Below are 17890 nucleotides of genomic sequence, written 5' to 3'. Positions count from 1 at the left end.
GCACAATCTGTAACCTCATGGCCCGGCATATTCCTCACTCTACCATTACCAACAAGCCAGGAGATCAACCCTGGTTCAATGAGGAGTGTAGAAGAGCATGCCAGGAGCAGCACCAGGCGTACCTAAAAATGAGGTGCCAACCTGGTGAAGCTACAACTCAGGACTACATGCATGATAAACAGTGGAAGCAACATGCTATAGACAGAGCTAAGCGATTCCACAACCAACGGATCAGATCAAAGCTCTGCAGTCCTGCCACATCCAGTCATGAATGGTGGTGGACAATTAAACAACTAACGGGAGGAGGAGGCTCTGTAAACATCCCCATTCTCAATGATGGCGGAGTCCAGCACGTGAGTGCAAAAGACAAGGCTGAAGCGTTTGCAACCATCTTCAGCCAGAAGTGCCGAGTGGATGATCCATCTCAGCCTCCTCCCGATAGTCCCACCATCACAGAAGCCAGTCTTAAGCCAATTCGATTCACTCCACGTGATATCAAGAAACGGCTGAGTGCATTGGATACAGCAAAGGCTATGGGCCCCGACAACATCCCGGCTGTAGTGCTGAAGACTTGTGCTCCAGAACTAGCTGCGCCTCTAGCCAAGCTGTTCCAGTACAGCCACAACACTGGCATCTACCCGACAATGTGGAAAATTGCCCAGGTATGTCCTGTCCACAAAAAGCAGGACAAATCCAATCCGGCCAATTACCGCCCCATCAATCTACTCTCAATCATCAGCAAAGTGATGGAAGGTGTCGTCGACAGTGCTATCAAGCAGCACTTACTCACCAATAACCTGCTCACCGACGCTCAGTTTGGGTTCCACCAGGACCATTCGGCTCCAGACCTCATTACAGCCTTGGTCCAACCATGGACAAAAGAGCTGAATTCCAGAGGTGAGGTGAGAGTGACTGCCCATGACATCAAGGCAGCATTTGACCGAGTGTGGTACCAAGGGGCCCTAGTAAAATTGAAGTCAATGGGAATCGGGGGAAAACTCTCCAGTGGCAGGAGTCATACCGAGCACAAAGGAAGATGGTAGTGGTTGTTGGAGGCCAATCATCTCAGCCCCAGGTGTCCTAGGCCCAACCATCTTCAGCTGCTTCTTTAATGACCTTCCCTCCATCATAAGGTCAGAAATGGGGATGTTCGCTGATGATTGCACAGTGTTCAGTTCCATTCGCAACCCCTCAGATAATGAAGCAGTCCGAGCCCGCATGCAGCAAGACCTGGACAACATCCAGGCTTGGGCTGATAAGTGGCAAATAACATTCGCACCAGACAAGTGTCAGGCAATGACCATCTCCAACAAGAGAGAGTCGAACCAGCTCCCCTTGACATTCAACGGCATTACCATCGCCGAATCCCCCACCATCAACATCCTGGGGGTCACCATTGACCAGAAACTTAACTGGACCAGCCACATAAATACTGTGGCTACAAGAGGAGGTCAGAGGCTGGGTATTCTGCCGCGAGTGACTCACCTCCTGACTCCCCAAAGCCTTTCCACCATCTACTAGGCACAAGTCAGGAGTAGGATGGAATACTCACCATCCAGGACAATGCAGCCCGCTTGATTGGCACCCCATTCACCACTCCAAACATTCACTCCTTTCACCACCGCGCACCGTGGCTGCAGTGTGTACCATCCACAGAATGCATTGCAGCAACTCACCAAGGCTTCTTCGACAGCACCTCCCAAATCCTCGACCTCTACCACCTAGAAGGACAAGGGCAGCAGGTACATGGGAACAACACCACCTGCACGTTCCCCTCCAAGTCACACACCATCCCAACTTGGAAATATATCGCCGTTCCTTCATCATTGTTGGGTAAAAATCCTGGAACTCCCTACCTAACAGCACTGTGGGAGAACCTTCACCACACGGACTGCAGAGGTTCAAGAAGGCGGCTCACCACCACCTTCTCAAGGGCAATTAGGGATGGGCAATAAATGCTGGCCTTGCTAGCGACGTCCACATCCCACTTACGAATGAAAAGAAACCCACAGTTGATCATAAAGCTCTCTGTGTTAATGTGGTGTCAGCTGATATTAATTCAGCTCCCTATAGGAACTGATAAATCCTTCAGGCTAGCACCAGTGTGATGTCAGTGTGACATTTGTTTTTTCCCCCTTTCCAGCCCCCTCTTCAAAGGTGCTGACTTATCCTGTGCAACAGTTCCACAGGCACCAAGCACCCTCTATTTACCTCACCCAAAAGGCCATTCTTGTTGTGTGAACCTAGGTAGTGAGTGTCAGCAAGCTATTTGGCTGGGGGTGGGGCAGGCATCACCGTGGAGTCCACTATTGTCTTCACCCAACATCCATTCGGAAACAGTATCCAGTGGGGGTCACCTGATGGGGGCAGGCTGATGTTTTGTTCCCCAGCCCAGGGATGCTAAGATCATCTAATTCATTGCAGATCAAGTATGAACCTGGAACCTTCTTGTCTGTATGGATCAGTTGCCTTTACCAAAATAGCCTTTGGGAGATCTAGTACTTACTGTTAAACAATAACATTTAAGAAAACAACAGAATTTTTAAAAATCAAAACAAATTAATCAAATAATTCCTTGCTACATTTTGATTTTGAAATGGATGCTGATGATGAAACTCTCTTTTTGATTTACAGTTTGATGAACGCATATTGAAATGCTATGTTCCGTATATGTGTTCAATTTATCAATGTATTTCTTCTTTTAAAATCTTTCTAGGTGATGGTAATTGGCAGAGTGTGTGCACAGAGGACAGAAGTGTACCACAATCTAAAGCATTTTAAATACAGCCTGTATCAACAGTTCTGTTCCTTAGTGCAGAGCAATGCCACCCAGGATGAAAACGTGAAAGATGCTGTTAATCGGATCTACGAGCGCCTGGAAGAACAAACCTGGATCGAAGAGGTAAACGGTTCCTCAAACTGTGGCACGTTGTTACTTTATCGCATATCGTGAGTGTACTCCAGTATCAGTAGCGTGTCACTCCAACTAAAATGCTGCAGAAAGCCAGTAAGACTGATGGCACTTTTACACTGAATCAAGGGGTCCAGTCTAGCTTTGTTTCCCCTGTGGTGTGAGTAGGGAGACATTGCTGTGAATTTAGGGAAGTCAGAGCTCTGTGCATGGGTGCTCAAACAAATGTAATGCTGTTTCTACACTGAGTTACTGAACTGCTGGCTCGGAGACCCGTTTTTTTTTTACTGGGTCTTCTTGGCGGCTGGCCTTAGCGAATCCAGCAAGTTTACTGGCTGTACAAGACCCGAGCGTCAGGAGCTGGCAGCACTAAAGAAAGAAGGAAAGAACTTGCATTAATATAGCGCCTTTCATGACCTCAGGTCATCACAAAGCACTTCACAGCCAATGAAGTACTTTTGAAGTGTAATCACTTTTGTAATATAGGAAATGCAGCAGCTATTTTGTGCACAGCAAGGTCCCACAAACAGCAATGAGATAAATGACCAGATCATCTGTTTGTAATGATGTTGGTTGAAGGATAAATGTCGGCTAGGACATTGGGGAGAACTCCCCTGTTCTTCTTCAAAATAGTGCCATGGGATCTTTTACGTCCACCTGAGAGGACGAACAGAGCCTCGGTTTAGCTGTAACGTCGGTTTTGCGCAATATAAAAAGAGTTTAAATGGTACAGCTGTGCAACTTCTGACTGCCAATGAGAAGAAGTGGGGGGGAAACATACACAGAAAGAGGGGGAAAGAAAACTGCAAAAACATCTGTTTTGTTGGCTTGGAAACTCACTAGAAAGTAGCAAGGCACAACTGAAGCTGTTTGTTGGGCTTTTTTTAAAAAATCAACATATATTCCTGCAAGTGCTGTGTGGACAATAACAACCACTGCGAGAAATTCATGCATTGTTCTGAAAAAATAGTGAAAAGTTTATTTAAATAAATACTGGCAGCGTTTGTAATCCAACAGCTGTTATCCCACAGCTCCCAAACCATACAAATGATATAAAATGTGGCCATTATCACTTATAGTTATCTTAAAAGACATAACTTCCACAATTACACCATCTGTTAGGCTTCCTCCTTCCCTGTACTGAGCCCTCAGTGTTGTCATTTATTGGAACTGTGCCATGTGTTTGAATTTCTCTTGTGTATCAGGGCTTTCTCTTCTCATTTTGTTTAAAGAGGCAGAGTCAGCTCTGTAAAGTGTGTCGCAGGACAGTTTAAATGGGAGCATCATATTCCTACAGGTGAAATGATAACAGCAGCGCATTTGCCAATTTAATCATTTAAAATCAAAGGCGGAAATGTGGCTACTACATTGCTAATGCTTGCATTTTGCAGGTTTTGTGTATGATGCAGCAACATTTGCAATGGCGGGTGGCTGTTTGAAGGCTGAACCTGCTCAAAATTCCCTAAGATGACATTGTTGCACCTGTGGTTTGTTGTCTCCTTATGTGGCTGTTCTTTAAGTTGTCTTTGTTAATTGATGTCACGGCACTGCACAAGCATGCGGGATTTATATCTGATACTAATAAAAAACTTAATGCATTGCACACCTGGCAATAATTTGAATAATAAAATGTTAGAGGAAGGGAGGAGTACACACTTATTATGTTGCTAACTATCAGTAAAGTTGTGCTTTGAATCTTATTTTTTTTAAATTACTCATTTTTCAAAAAAGAAACCCTGAGCCAGGCCTATCAGTTTTAAAGAGGCTGCTCTTTCTGCTGCTTGACCCCTTTTTTGGGCAACAGGTACCACTGTGCCTGTTACTGTGCATCATTCTGAATGACAAGTACACATAGATGGGAGAAACTAAGAGAAGTTGACCTAAATTTAAAGTGAATTGAAAGAATAAAGTGCCCTTTGAAGAAACAAGTTGTTTTTCTTTTTTCCTTTTAACAAAAGGATTTAGTTTTTTATTAAAAAAGAAAGTAGAGCCAGAAATAAAATGAAGAATTCTCAGAAGGAGCAGAAAGGCTTTACAATTGGTAATGATTAGTGGTTTTAGGCGAGAATGAGGTTTACGTAATATTTAGGTATGTGCAGGTCTGAAAATAGATTAAAAGATTAAGTCTAATTAGGGAATTGCCACTTTGGGTGAGCCAAAATATAATTTAAAGATTTGTATTTGCTGAGGACTCAGAACCCAGAATAGTCTAAACATGAATCAAACTGGAACATAGGCTTTGAAAATTGTGTTTTTGGAATGATAATCCATAACATTTAATTTGGTATCAGGAATAAACAAATTTTTCTTTTAATGTAAGAAGAGCGTGGCAAACTGTTTAAATCACTTGCTGTGCAAGGTTTGCCGGACGCTACAATCAATTAGCAAGTCCTTCAAACAACTTAAATTTTTAAAAAGCCAGTTGTTCCCACTGCCCAATTACAGTTGTGCAGCTGTAGGACAGTCGACCAAGAAAAATGATGTGTGTTCAAATGGTTTGGTTCCAGCTGAACCCACGAGCAATCACTTTAGAACAGTACTAATCACTGTCAGCAATCAAACGATTATTCACAGGTGTTACTCCAAAAGTTTTGAAGATCTTTACCTGAGGGTCAGAGAGTTAAATGGATTATGAAGAGAAGTCTGGTAATAAGCACGTTCCATTCTACTGTTTAACGTGCTTCAGTCTGACATCCAACTTGTTTGATTGCTTCTCGTTTGCCTTTTACAATGCCGTGTAAGTTGAGCATTATCACTTAAACAGCAAAGTATATCTTTATTTTACAAAAAAATGAAATGCTTATTCAGGTTATGTGCCTTGAGTACAAAGTCTTGAGCTTGAAGATTTTTCACTAGCAGAATCCAGTTTGTAAGACCCAAGCTCTCTCTCTCTGACTTACCCCTGAATGTAATGGCTAGTCAGCCTGTAGTTTTCTATCCATTCATTTTAATGGGCTAAAAATCATGGGCTGGCAAAAGCAGACGTGGAAAACCCCAGCCAATATGTCCAAAATTCACAAGCAGCACTCCCATTGGAGCACCATAACCTGTTGTCATGCAGTGGAGTAAATGCAGGTCCAAGCTTTTGAGTTCCTGATCTCATGCATTTTGCTGTGGGGTAGCACTGAGCACAGGCAAGACATCTACCTGTAGGGGAAAGGAGAATCAAATGGCGAATCTCCTGGCAGTCCTTGGCACCTCCTAGCAGTTGGATGAGAGTTGCCAGTGGGATACTCACTGGACAAAGATGCACTGTGCAAATTGTAAAAAGACCACAGAAACTGAAGTGGCTTCTCCAATACCTCAGTGGATGAAGACACTGGATGGTGTACTACTAAACCATACTGGAAAGTCCCATTAAAAGTTACATGCTCTTGATAACTAACAAAAGGAGCAAAAGTGGGAAATAAGGGTTGTGTGCCTTCACGGAAGAGTAAATAACCTCCAAGACAACTGTCATTATATATCATATAGCCATCTTGAGGAAAAAGTCTGTAAAGTATCCCTCCAAGGGCAAAGGTTAGTTTTATAAACTGGAACCTAAATTGACAGAATAAACTCTGAGAATTCCCTGGAGGAATGTTATTTATTGATTTCCAAAAGGGGCAATTTGGGGCACTACCATAGCAATTGTAGAAGAGTGTGTTCTTTCTCTTCACATTTCCAACATTTGGATAATTTCATAACCCTCATATCTTTGAGACAGCTTGGAGTCAAATAGATTCTGTTTAATATTTGATATTAGACCATTAATAATCTGGAGTTCCTTATAACACGACTATTTATTCCTTCACCAAGTAGTGATGAAATATTGCCTTGCAACGCCTCGAGAGAGCCCCAAGAAACTCTGGGGCTGATTTTCAGGGCTTCTGCCCAGTGAGAATGGGGCAATAGCAGCTGAAAATGGTAGTGCAGCAGTTACCATGCATTCCCGCTCCTGATACAGCTGCAGCCATTTCCAACCACTGATGGAAATGGGAAGACAGGGCACTTGCCTGTTTCAGGTGGAAATCTCCTTTTAATATATAAATTGGGGTCCTACGCCAGTTGCAGGACCCCGATGAAATTTTGATGTACCAATGGGCAGTGAGCAGTCTAACCAGTGGGCCTTGAAGGAACCGCTACAGGTTGCTCCGGGAACTGCTCCTTGTGGCCCCAGAAAAATCTTCTGACCTACTGCTGGCTAGTATTTATCCGCCCCCCCCCCCCACCACCCCCAATATGAAACTTCCGGCTCAGATCTGCGGAGTAGCCACCAGAATTTCTGTCCTCTTTCCCCCCTCTCCCCACGCCCACCCCCCCCACCCCACCCCCGACCGGCGAGCTGCCTTGTTCAGTGCTCGCAGTTCGCCAGCATTAGCCAAATGAGGCTCGGCCATCAAAATGACTCCAGCTTCTCGCCAAAGACATTGGGCCGACATATGTCAATGCGTATATGATCGCACCATACATCCAAAGTAAAAATCGGCCTCTGTGTTTCTTTATTAGTCTAATCAACTTGGAGATAACAATTAGGAAGGCAAATGGTATGTTAGTCTTTATTGCAAGGGGGTTGGAGTATAAGAATAAGGAGGTCTTGCTGCAATTATATAGGGCTCTGGTGAGACCACATCTGGAGTAGTGTGTACAGTTTTGGTCTCCTTACCTTAGAAAGGATATACTTGCTTTGGAGGGGGTGCGACGAAAGTTCACTAGATTGATTCCTGGGATGAGAGGGTTGTCCTATGAGGAAAGATTGAGTAGAATGGTCCTATATTCACTGGAGTTTAGAAGAATGAGGTGATCTCATTGAAATGTATAAAATTCTTAGAGGGCTTGACAGGGTAGATGCTGAGAGGCTGTTTCCCTTGGCTGGAAAGTCCAGAACTAAGGATTGTAGTCTCAAGATAAGGAGTCAGCCATCTAGGACCGAGATGAGGATAAATTTCTTCACTCAGAGGGTTGTGACTCTTTGGAATTCTCTACCCCAGAGGGCTGTGGATGCTCAGTCACTGAGTACATTCAAGACTGAAATCGATGGATATTTGGACACTAAGGGAATCAAGGGATATGGGATCGGGCGGGAAAGTGGAGTTGAGGTAGAAGGTCAGCCATGATCTTATTGAATGGTGGAGTAGGCTCGTGGGGCCCTATGGCCTATTCCTGCTCCTATTTATTGTGTTCTTATGTTCTTATAACCCCTTGTGTTAGATGGTAAAATGAAGAAAGAATTTGGACATGTGGAGAAAATAGGCATAATCAAAAAGGTAGTGGTCAGTGAGAAACATTTAATTAGATTCAAATATGGATTAATCCCAAATACTTAAAACACAACAATTATGAGGGAATAGTGCAAATGCTAACAATTAACAACATTACACGTAAACCTGTCGATGCATGCGCTTTGTCCAGGCTTAATGCCAGGTGAGGATAGTGTCAAGTAATTCTTGATCAGAAAAGCAATAAGTTAACTGTGTTTGTTACCTTGTTTTGTGGACAGAAATTCACAAACGTGCTATTTGGCCAAAAGCCAAGTTAAGTGTACCTGTTGGTATCAAGAAATTTCCAGAATGAACTGGCTGTAGAAAATGTTGTTATATTAAAGGTGAGAGCATTGTTATACCAGAGTTCGTGAGACCATAAACCATCTGAAAAACACATGCAGGACATCCTGGCTTGGCAATATGCAAAAGAAAGGCTAGAGGTCTAGTCTACAGGCCAGGTATGACCAGAGATTTTCAGGCGATTGTACAGTCATGCATTGTGTAAGGAAAACCAGAAATCACAAACAAACGAACCAGTAATGTTGTAGGAGAAAAGAATCCAGAGAAACGGGTTGTGGAAACCTGCAGTTCTTACTGGACAGCAGACACACACACACATCATACTACATCAGAACCGATGGTAGAGCATCTTCTCAATGCCACCAAAGGTTTCTCCACAAATCTAACTTGTACTATCCAGGATTGAAATACACCTGTTGAGATACTGACAACAATGCTGCCAACAGCTGAAACCCAAACTGCTGGAAAAAATCATGGAAGTAGAAATCCCACAAATGAGAGCCTTCACAGTACAACACCTCACTGTGGAAATGAGACTCCTGCATCACTGATCCAGATATCCAAAACAACCAAGGTGCCAGCCCAGAATTACAAAGATTAGACAGTGTATCAGTATATGCTGAAACCCAAACATTTGTCATTTTTTATGGTTAAAACCAAATTTAAGAATAGCAAACCTGCATATTTTGACATAACATACACAATCTGTCTACCATAATTAGTGTCTAATATATTTACAGTATTATATTTTTGAGTTGCATCTGTATTTATTAACAGTTAAAGTGCTCAACAAGTTACATGTTTAGTAAGAAGAGTGATGAATCAAAATGTCTAAAAGAAATGCAGAGGCAGTGGAGTTTAGATTAAATCAGTCTATTCACACTCAACTAAAGTAGAGAGCTGCAGTGGATCTATTTTTATGGAACTGTGTTTCTATGATCCATTATTTTTCCTTGTCTCTTGATTGATAAATTTTCCTTGTAAATAAAGTTAGGCATTTCCTTTTGTGATGGCCTGTGCAACCAGCCTCTTTGTGTGGATCGCTGAATCACTTACACCATGGCTCCCAGCTAGCCTGAGTTGTGTGACCCGGGAAACCATGCTGTGGGTTGAGAATGCAGATTTGGCAGAGGCTGGTAGCATAGTTTCCCAGGATCCTGCAGCTCTGGACTAGTCTGGAGTCACAGCTATACCCCAGTACCAGTGTAAATTTTCCATTTGCTGCATCAACCATCTTCTGGCCTCTCTGAGTGATTTAGTTCTGATTTGTGCTGAATTACGAGTAGATTTATAACAAGCATCCACTTGGAACTAGGGCTGCCTAATCTGATTTCATTTAGAACCCTGAAAGCCAACACACAGAAGAGTATTTTCTCTCCCAGAAGGCACCAGATCTTACTGGAGTACAGGGCACTGACCACTCTGATAGCCTGTCCACATGCCTATTCTGAGACAGTGAGTGTTGGCAGATTATTCTACCATCGGGAACATCACAATTGAACATAATTCTGTTCTCATCCAGTGCACTTACTGCAGGGGTCAATAAATAGCATCAGGAGTGAGAACCACTGCTGATTTCTTTCCCCTTCCTAGCTGGAGTGATGAGGGAAATTATAGAACACTCAACTTTTGTCCTGGTTGAGTTCAGATAACTCATCAGAGACTGGAATTCAAACAAGAAACCTTATGGTCAAGATAGCTTATGGTCAAGACAGAGGTTTTATCCACTAGGTTATCAAGGAACTTTACAGCAAAGGACCCAGAACCAAACGGACAATGTGCTAATTTACTGTGACACTTGGTCCTTACAGTGAGTCTTAATATCAGGAAAGTATTTAGTATGTTAGTGCTCTACCACCTCATGCCAGAGACTGATCGGATGTGGGCTTGACTTACAGTTCCTCATGTGGTGAGTTTCTAATTTCAACCTTGCCATCAGGAAAGATGCCAAGTCCGGGCCAGACACTTCTCCACAGGGAATGAGGGGAAATCGGTGATCCAATCATCCTAAGCCATCTTGAGCATTTCCTTAACAGCTGTTTATAGAGTGGTATTGCTGGAAGATTTGGAGTCAGTTACCTGCCTTCCCTCTTAGTTGTGTGAAAATAAAAAAGCTCCTCTTTGTATCCTCTCGCTCCAAGAAATGAAATGTCTTTTCTCAGCGCGTTAATTTTGTGTAAACAGGGTAGTGCATTGTGTTATGCAGTAATGTGATTGATTTTTACTTATTCCCACATGTTTTGTTCACTATCTGCCTCAGTTTCTACGTGAATCGGGGATCTCCCTGACTTCTGTGGTGTACCTTTGTCAAGAAAATCTGCAGTAAGCAGTCACTTTTGTGATTGAGCCAAACAAGCCAGATAAAGCCTATTGTTGAATCCAGGCAATGACTGAAATGTTCTGGCCTAAACCCAACCCCCATGGTAATGTTAAATAGACACTGACTGTTTTAGCGAGGGCTATGTAATTGGTTCCATTTGTGTGTGTTGCTAACATGTCTTTCTGACTAGCAACTGTGGCTGTGCTAGCAGGTGGTAACCTAATACTGTGAATGCACTATTGGTTTTCAGACCAATTAATTGCTTAGTGGCTCAGTGAAGCTGACCAGGGCAAGCATCACTCTGTATGCAATGATCTACTTTATTAGTCATGTTTTTTCCTCTACTTTGAATGTAAAGCAAATATTAATAACGCTTTTGTTTTGTTTTCTTCTTGCCCTGCAGGAATTTAAGCATCTTGAACATTTTCTCAGTGAGGCTGACTATTTCTGTGAAGAGAAGCTTCTTGAATAAGCCACTAATCGGCAGACAGAAGGAAGAAAACAAGAAGGATATTATTGTATTTTATGAACTGTACATTCTAGCACCCCTCTTGCCCCTCTATCTTGGAGTTTGGAACAATCTGAGTCACAGGCTGCTCCATCGCTGCCCTAAAAGCTACTCTGTGATTGGCCAGCATTAAAGGTCAACTGTGGGACATAACTTCACGACTGTCTGGTTATGAAGCAGACGCCCTCCCGCCAATGATTCCGAGCTGCCCATTTTTATTGTAATGTAGAAATGTGTTTCTTTTTTTAATATGAAAATATAGACCATAAACTGCTTTAAATTTTACTAGACAAAGGATATGGTTGAAGAGAATTGAGATGGAGTGTCATATGCTCCTCAAACACAGAATTTATTTTGACAATCAGTTCTTTCATTTCAATAGTTTGAAATTACTGAGGCATACATCATAGGTCAATATAAAAGTCATAACCAGTGAGCAACCAAAAATTGTTTGCACTGGTACACAGACCTTTTCTCAGATTTGTGGATCATAACCTGCATAAAGTATGACATACATCCCAGTTTTAATGATATTTGCTTATTTTGGAGGCAGCTGTGTTAATGGAGAGAGATGTGGAGTGGATGTTAGATATTTCCCCACTGGAGAGCAGAAATCTTGAGGATAAGTCAACCTGTGCCCTGTACCTTCTAGAGCCTAGGCAGAGACTTGAAAACATTGCTTCTTGCCTTCTTAATCAGAGAATGGCACAGGGATTCCTAAAGAGGGGCAGATAAATGACTACCCTTCTGAAATATGTTTTATTTGTTCTCAGAATGTGGGTGGTCTGACAAGGATACGTTTGTTACCCATAACTTAGTTGCACTGAGAAGATGGTGGTGGGCCTTCTCTTTGAGCCTCTGCAATCCTTGTGATGGTACTCCCACAGTGCTGTTAGATGGGGAATTCCAGGATTTTGACCGAGTGACAGTGAAAGAATGGTGATTATATGTCCAAGTAAAGATGGTGTGTGACCTGCAGGGGGACTTGGAGGTTGGTGTTTCCATGACAAAGCTGTTCTTATCCTTCTCAGTGGCAGAGGTTGCAGGGGAGGGAGGTTGTGTTGCAGTAACCTTGGTGAGTTGCTGCAGTGCATGCTGTAGATGGTGCATACTGCAGCTATAGTGCACCTGTGATGGAGGGGGCGAATATTGAGTTCAGTGGCAGGGACGCTGAACCAAGCAGCCTGCTCTGTCCTGGATGGTGTCGAGCTTCTTGAGTGTTGTTGCAGCTGCGCCCACCCTGGCGTATTCTACCACACTCCTGACATATGCCTTGTAGAGGTGAAGAAGAGCCATTGACGGTCAGGAGATGAGCCAGTCATTGCATTGCGCCCAATTTCTGCCCTGCAGTTGTAGCGAAGGTAATGATAAGACTGGTCCAGTTAAGCTTCTGGGCAATGGTAACCCCCAAGATATTAATGAGGGGGAATTCGGTAAGGTGAGATGACTGCGTTTTCTCTTATTTGGGATGGTCATTGCCCGGTACTCATGTGGCACGAATGTTACCAAGCCTTGATGTTATCCAGGTCTTGCTAAAGCTGGCATAGGCTGCTTCATTATTGAAGAAATTGTGAATGGATCGGAGCACTGTGGAATCATCAGCAAATATCCCCACGTCTGATCTTATATCAGAGGGTAGGTTATTGATGAAATAACTTAAGATGGTTTGGCTGAGGACACCTCCCTGAAGAACTCCTGTAGCAATGTCCTGGGGCTCTGATAATTGGCCTCTGTCAACCACAATCATCCCTTTGTGTCATGTATGACTCCAGCCATTGGAGAACTTTTCCTTTGACCTTTGTTTTGCTGTATCAACGCTGCAATGACATCTGGAGCTGAGTGTTTCTGGAGTTATCTGAATTGAGCATCAGTGAGCATGTTGTTGGTGAGTAAATGTCCCTTGATAGCACTGCTGATGACTCCTCTCATCACTTTGCTGATGGTTGGGAGGAGGCTGATAGAGTGGTAATGGGCCAGATTAAATTTGTTTTGGTTTTTGTGGATAGGACATACCTGGACAATCTCCCATATTGTTGGGTAAATACCAGTGTCATAGCTGTACTGGCCCAGCTTGACTAGGGGAGCAGCAAGTTCTGGTGCACAGATCTACAGTGCCACAACTGAAATATTGTCGGGACCCATAGTCTTTCCCGTGTCCAGTGCACTTAGCCTTCCTGAATGTCACATGGAGTGAACCAAATTGGCTGGACACAGGTATCTATAATGGTTAGGACTTCTGGAATAGGCTGAATAGGATCATCCACTTGGCACTTTTGTCTGAAGACACTTGCAAACTTATTGTACTTACAAAATTGACTCATGAATGTCCCCAGGGCGCTTGAAGTAATACTCCAGGGAAGTTGTCTTGGTGGACAACTTTGCTGTTTATAAAACAAAATACTGAATTCAAAGTATACTTTAGAATGTGAAACTTTATTATTAGAAAACTAATTATTTTTGTTTTAAAAATCTCAAAATAGCATTTTATGTTACTTAATGCATTTGGTCATTTTTATCTTACTGGAATAATTTCTCAGTAATTTACAATAATTTTTTTTGCAAATATTTGTGTCATAATATACAAATGAGCAATAAGTTGCTCCATTTGACGTGTTCCTTTCTAAACTGGTAGCTGTTTCCTATCTTCACTAACTTGATTTTGACTGTATTTGTGCACATTTGGTTGGTTGTTTTTTTTAGTATGCATGTTTTGCATTGGATCTTAAAATTTAAACAGGTAAGCTCATCAGCATACAAAATAAAAGTGCAAATAGAAAATGAGTCACTGGGATTTTATGGGTCTGATGGCCAGAGCATAAAGGAGCACATATGGTGCACAGCCATTAATTTGACACCTCAGCAATATGTTACAGGAAAAATTGCACTTAAGCTAATACACTGTAATGTGTGATACTCTTCTGATGCATTTAATTCATCACTTAAATTGCTTACACCACTACCACTCATCATTCACAAATATGTAACTAACAGGACTTCGCCTTACTGCTGTACAGCTCAAAATGGTTTCTAGTCAACTCAACTTTGGAAGGACAAAATCAACAATGGACATAATCTGAAAATTTCACATGTCCACAATTGTACTTTACTAAAATCCCAGTGACAATTCTTGAGGACTCAGAAATTTTGTATTTGCAAGTCTTTCCTGAGTAACGACCAGATGCTTTGGTAAAAATTGAGTTGAAAGCTATCTGGAATTTGTAATTTTGGTTTGCCCACATACTCGGATCATCATGGAGGTTGTTCTTTTGCCCCATTCATTTTTGGATCACTATGGCACTTGAAAAAGCTGCAGGTGCAATGGGAGACCATGCTCCTCAACTTTAGCAACAAGCTTGATGCCGAGTAAAATAACATGTTATTAGTGCTATACTGCCCTCACGGCACAGTCCTGTACACTTTGTCTCAGTGAGAGATAGAGACTGTAATGCCACAGTGATCCTGATGGAACACTCGTGGGTGCAAGAAAGACCAAAGTAACAGAGGAGGATAAGACTTAACTTCAGATTTGACCATTGAAAGAACTTGCAGAATTTTGAAAGGTCTCCCACAACAGAGGAAGTATTCTTTGAAACTAAAAAAAACCTCAGAATTTCTTGTAAATAAGAAATGTTTAGTTACATTTTGTTTTATCTCACACAGTTATTATAAAATCTTCACAAAAGATGGTGGACTACATTGCAGATTTCTGTTTTCTTGTCATTTTTTTGAATGTGTTGAACTGTTTTATTGTCAGATTTTTTCAATTCAATGGAGTTTAATTCAGACATTCGTCTTTTTAATACAATAAATCAGTGTGAAATTTAAGAAATTGTTTGTTTAAATTTATTTTAATTGATAATGAAGCAAGAATTAGGGTATAAATCTATCTTGGGCAGTAGCACAAAACGAGTGATAGCGAATCGGCAGCCTGTTTTGCACTTTGCCCGATTTTCTTTTCCATTGACTTATAGGCCCTCTGCTGTCAGTAAAATATCAAGTGTTAGCATTGTTTACTGTGAGGAGCCCCTTTCTTCAGGAAGTGAGCAGAAAGTGTGGAGCAAAGCTGAGTTGGTTCCCTGTGTCTCTTACGTACCCAAATGCTGTAATTGGCTTTAAAAATACTTCTTTAGTATGCAGTAGCTGCTTTTCTCCTTTCCTGAAGCAGTGACTAATGCCAGATACAGTTCCATGGGTACTGTAGCTCTCTGGTACCTCACTCAAATGGCCATTGTTATATGTGATCCAAGACAGTGAGTCGGCAGGCTCTTCAGCCGTGGGGGAATCAAAACCCAGCCTGATTTTGTCCTCACATAATGTCCCACACACGTGCACTTTCACTGGTATCAATCAAAAAGAGGAACCTTTTCCCCTCCACCTGGAAACTATGGTCAAATGTAGCACCCCAGCTACCGTGGCTGACTTCACGGATTGAGCCTGGAATCGCCCTGTTTTGTATGGCTCAGTACTACACCACAAAGGGGAACTACTCACTAACTCATTGGGAGGGCCTACCACAAGGTCTGACTAACTGCAAATTCTGAAATTCCATACAACTTGACTCAAAATTGTTTGACTGGTCATAAATGTGTTGAGCTAAATTTTCCACTGTGGACATTCTGACTGCAGTTAAGTTTTTGGGTTTTACACTACATATTCTATTTGGGGTTGGCATTACCGACCACTCCCATGAGTGGACCTTGCATCCCCTATGATTTAGCATGTGCCTTTATATGCCCAATATCTAGGTAAATGATAGTGAGACCCAGGGATCAAACAGAGAACCCTTGCCACCGTGCGCTGGCTTACTAGAATGTATCACATGCCACCACATGATTCTCCTTGTGTGTGGTAGGTGGACTGAATAGACACTCTATCAGATCAAGAGTCAGGCTATAAACCAACAGACAATTTATATAACATTTACACGACAGGTAAATGAACAGTAATCAGTACAAAACAGTAATTTAAATTTTTTTCTGTTTTTCACGAGGCATACCAAAAGAATAAAGGTACTTCTCCCTGAGTTACCTCTCTACGTATATTGAATCTTGAAAACGGATGTTGACTTCTTATGTGGTGAAACGGTACCACAGAGTCAAAGTAGTCCAGACATTCTGCTAACTGTAGACTGATGAGCCAAGCGCTAGTAGCCCAATATAAACCTGTCCATCAAAAAGGACTACAGCCTGTCATTGACCCTGCTCCTTCCCAAATATCTTAGACCCAGCTGTCAATCAGAATCATGGCCCCTAGGCTGACTTGATTCTTTGATCTGTTTTGGATGCTTTGAAACTGGCAGTTCCAGAATCTGTGAAAACTCATCAGAACAAAGGACATTAACAAACCAGCACATTGAATTACAATTGTCATTCTTTGTCAATTATATAAGATGTTTGTCCCCCAGCTTGAAATATTTGTGATTGTTGGAGCTTACCAATTTGTCCATCCAGCTGTCAAAGATACTGTACGATACAGTAGATTCAACCCAATACCGTCTCATTAAATTCAACATTAGCACATTAAAAGTATCTTCTGTTTCAACAAGAACCAGTCACAGGCATAATAAACATCTTCCCATTGAACAAAAAGCAAAATACTGCAGATGCTGAAAATCTGAAACAGAAACTGAAAATGCTGGAAATACTCAGCAGGTCAAGCAGCATCTGTGGAGAGAGAAACAAGTTAACATTTCGAGTGCACAAACTCTTTGTTAGAACTATCAATTCCCCTATTGATATCCATCCGGGCAACCTGCCTGGGTTGTCATCCATGTGCGTGGCAACAATCAGGCATGGATACCTTGGACTTCCTGAACTATGCCTTACCCTTAGATGTGAATATTAACCAGACTGTAAACTCCTTCTAGCTTGCAGAAAACAATTAGCATTGGTGATCTTAACCCTAGGTGTTGATTGTTACTAGTAATAAGGAATTCCAATCAATAATCTAATAAAAACAAGAGTACCTTTTTGTCACAGTAGTTAAGAAGTGAGGCTAAGGGATTCGCATGCTGGCAAAGCCCAACCAGATTCTATGGCCATATTCTTAAACATAAGAAGCACAAAAGTACAATTCCCTCTAATTTTTGTCCTTCATCCATTCCCCCACTTGAAGGGAAGTATTTGCTTCCCTACTTAGCATCTTCCTACTGTAACATAGTTAAGACCAGGAACTCAGTTGAGCAGAGAATCAAACCTGCATTCCTTCAATCTGTGTTTTCATTTTAAGAATTGTCATAAATATTTATGTTCTTCGGAACGTAGGAAGAGGAGTAGGCCAGTCACCCCCTCGAGCCTGTTCTGCCATTCAATTAGATCATGGCTGATCTGTACCTCAACTCTATTTACCCGTCTTTGCTTCATGGCCCTCGATGCCCTTGAGCTGTAAGCTATCATTTCAGATGAATGAAACGCTTTCCCATTTTTTGTATGTAGGTTTAGCATCAAGCACTCTCAAGGCAACTCTAGAATTTGCTAGAGGTAGCATAACGCTGTAATCTGCCCCCACACTGTGCCATAATACCAACCTCAGTACTGTATGCCTACACTAGCTATCCTATGGCCTCTCTAAATGAGATTGGTAACTTAATGCCAATTAGTGCTGAGTTT

The 17890-nt window shown here is 42.1% G+C and overlaps 1 protein-coding gene across 1 annotated transcript in view; it reads left to right on the top strand.

Moving 5' to 3' along the window:
• The window catches only part of ccdc82 (coiled-coil domain containing 82), a 79568-nt gene extending 64477 nt beyond the window's left edge, over nt 1-15091 (top strand). Inside the window, exons 7-8 of the mRNA XM_067985458.1 lie at nt 2717-2902; nt 11178-15091. Coding sequence (XP_067841559.1) covers nt 2717-2902; nt 11178-11246 — 255 coding nt within the window. The 3' untranslated portion in view covers nt 11247-15091. The remainder of the gene's footprint in view (nt 1-2716; nt 2903-11177) is intronic.
• The last annotated feature ends 2799 nt before the right edge of the window (nt 15092-17890 follow it).

This window comes from Heptranchias perlo, chromosome 6, assembly GCF_035084215.1.
Source record: "Heptranchias perlo isolate sHepPer1 chromosome 6, sHepPer1.hap1, whole genome shotgun sequence".
In the NCBI taxonomy this organism is placed as follows: domain Eukaryota; kingdom Metazoa; phylum Chordata; class Chondrichthyes; order Hexanchiformes; family Hexanchidae; genus Heptranchias; species Heptranchias perlo.
The sequence above is the reverse complement of the archived record's forward strand: the minus strand, read 5'-3'. Positions and strand labels throughout refer to the sequence as shown.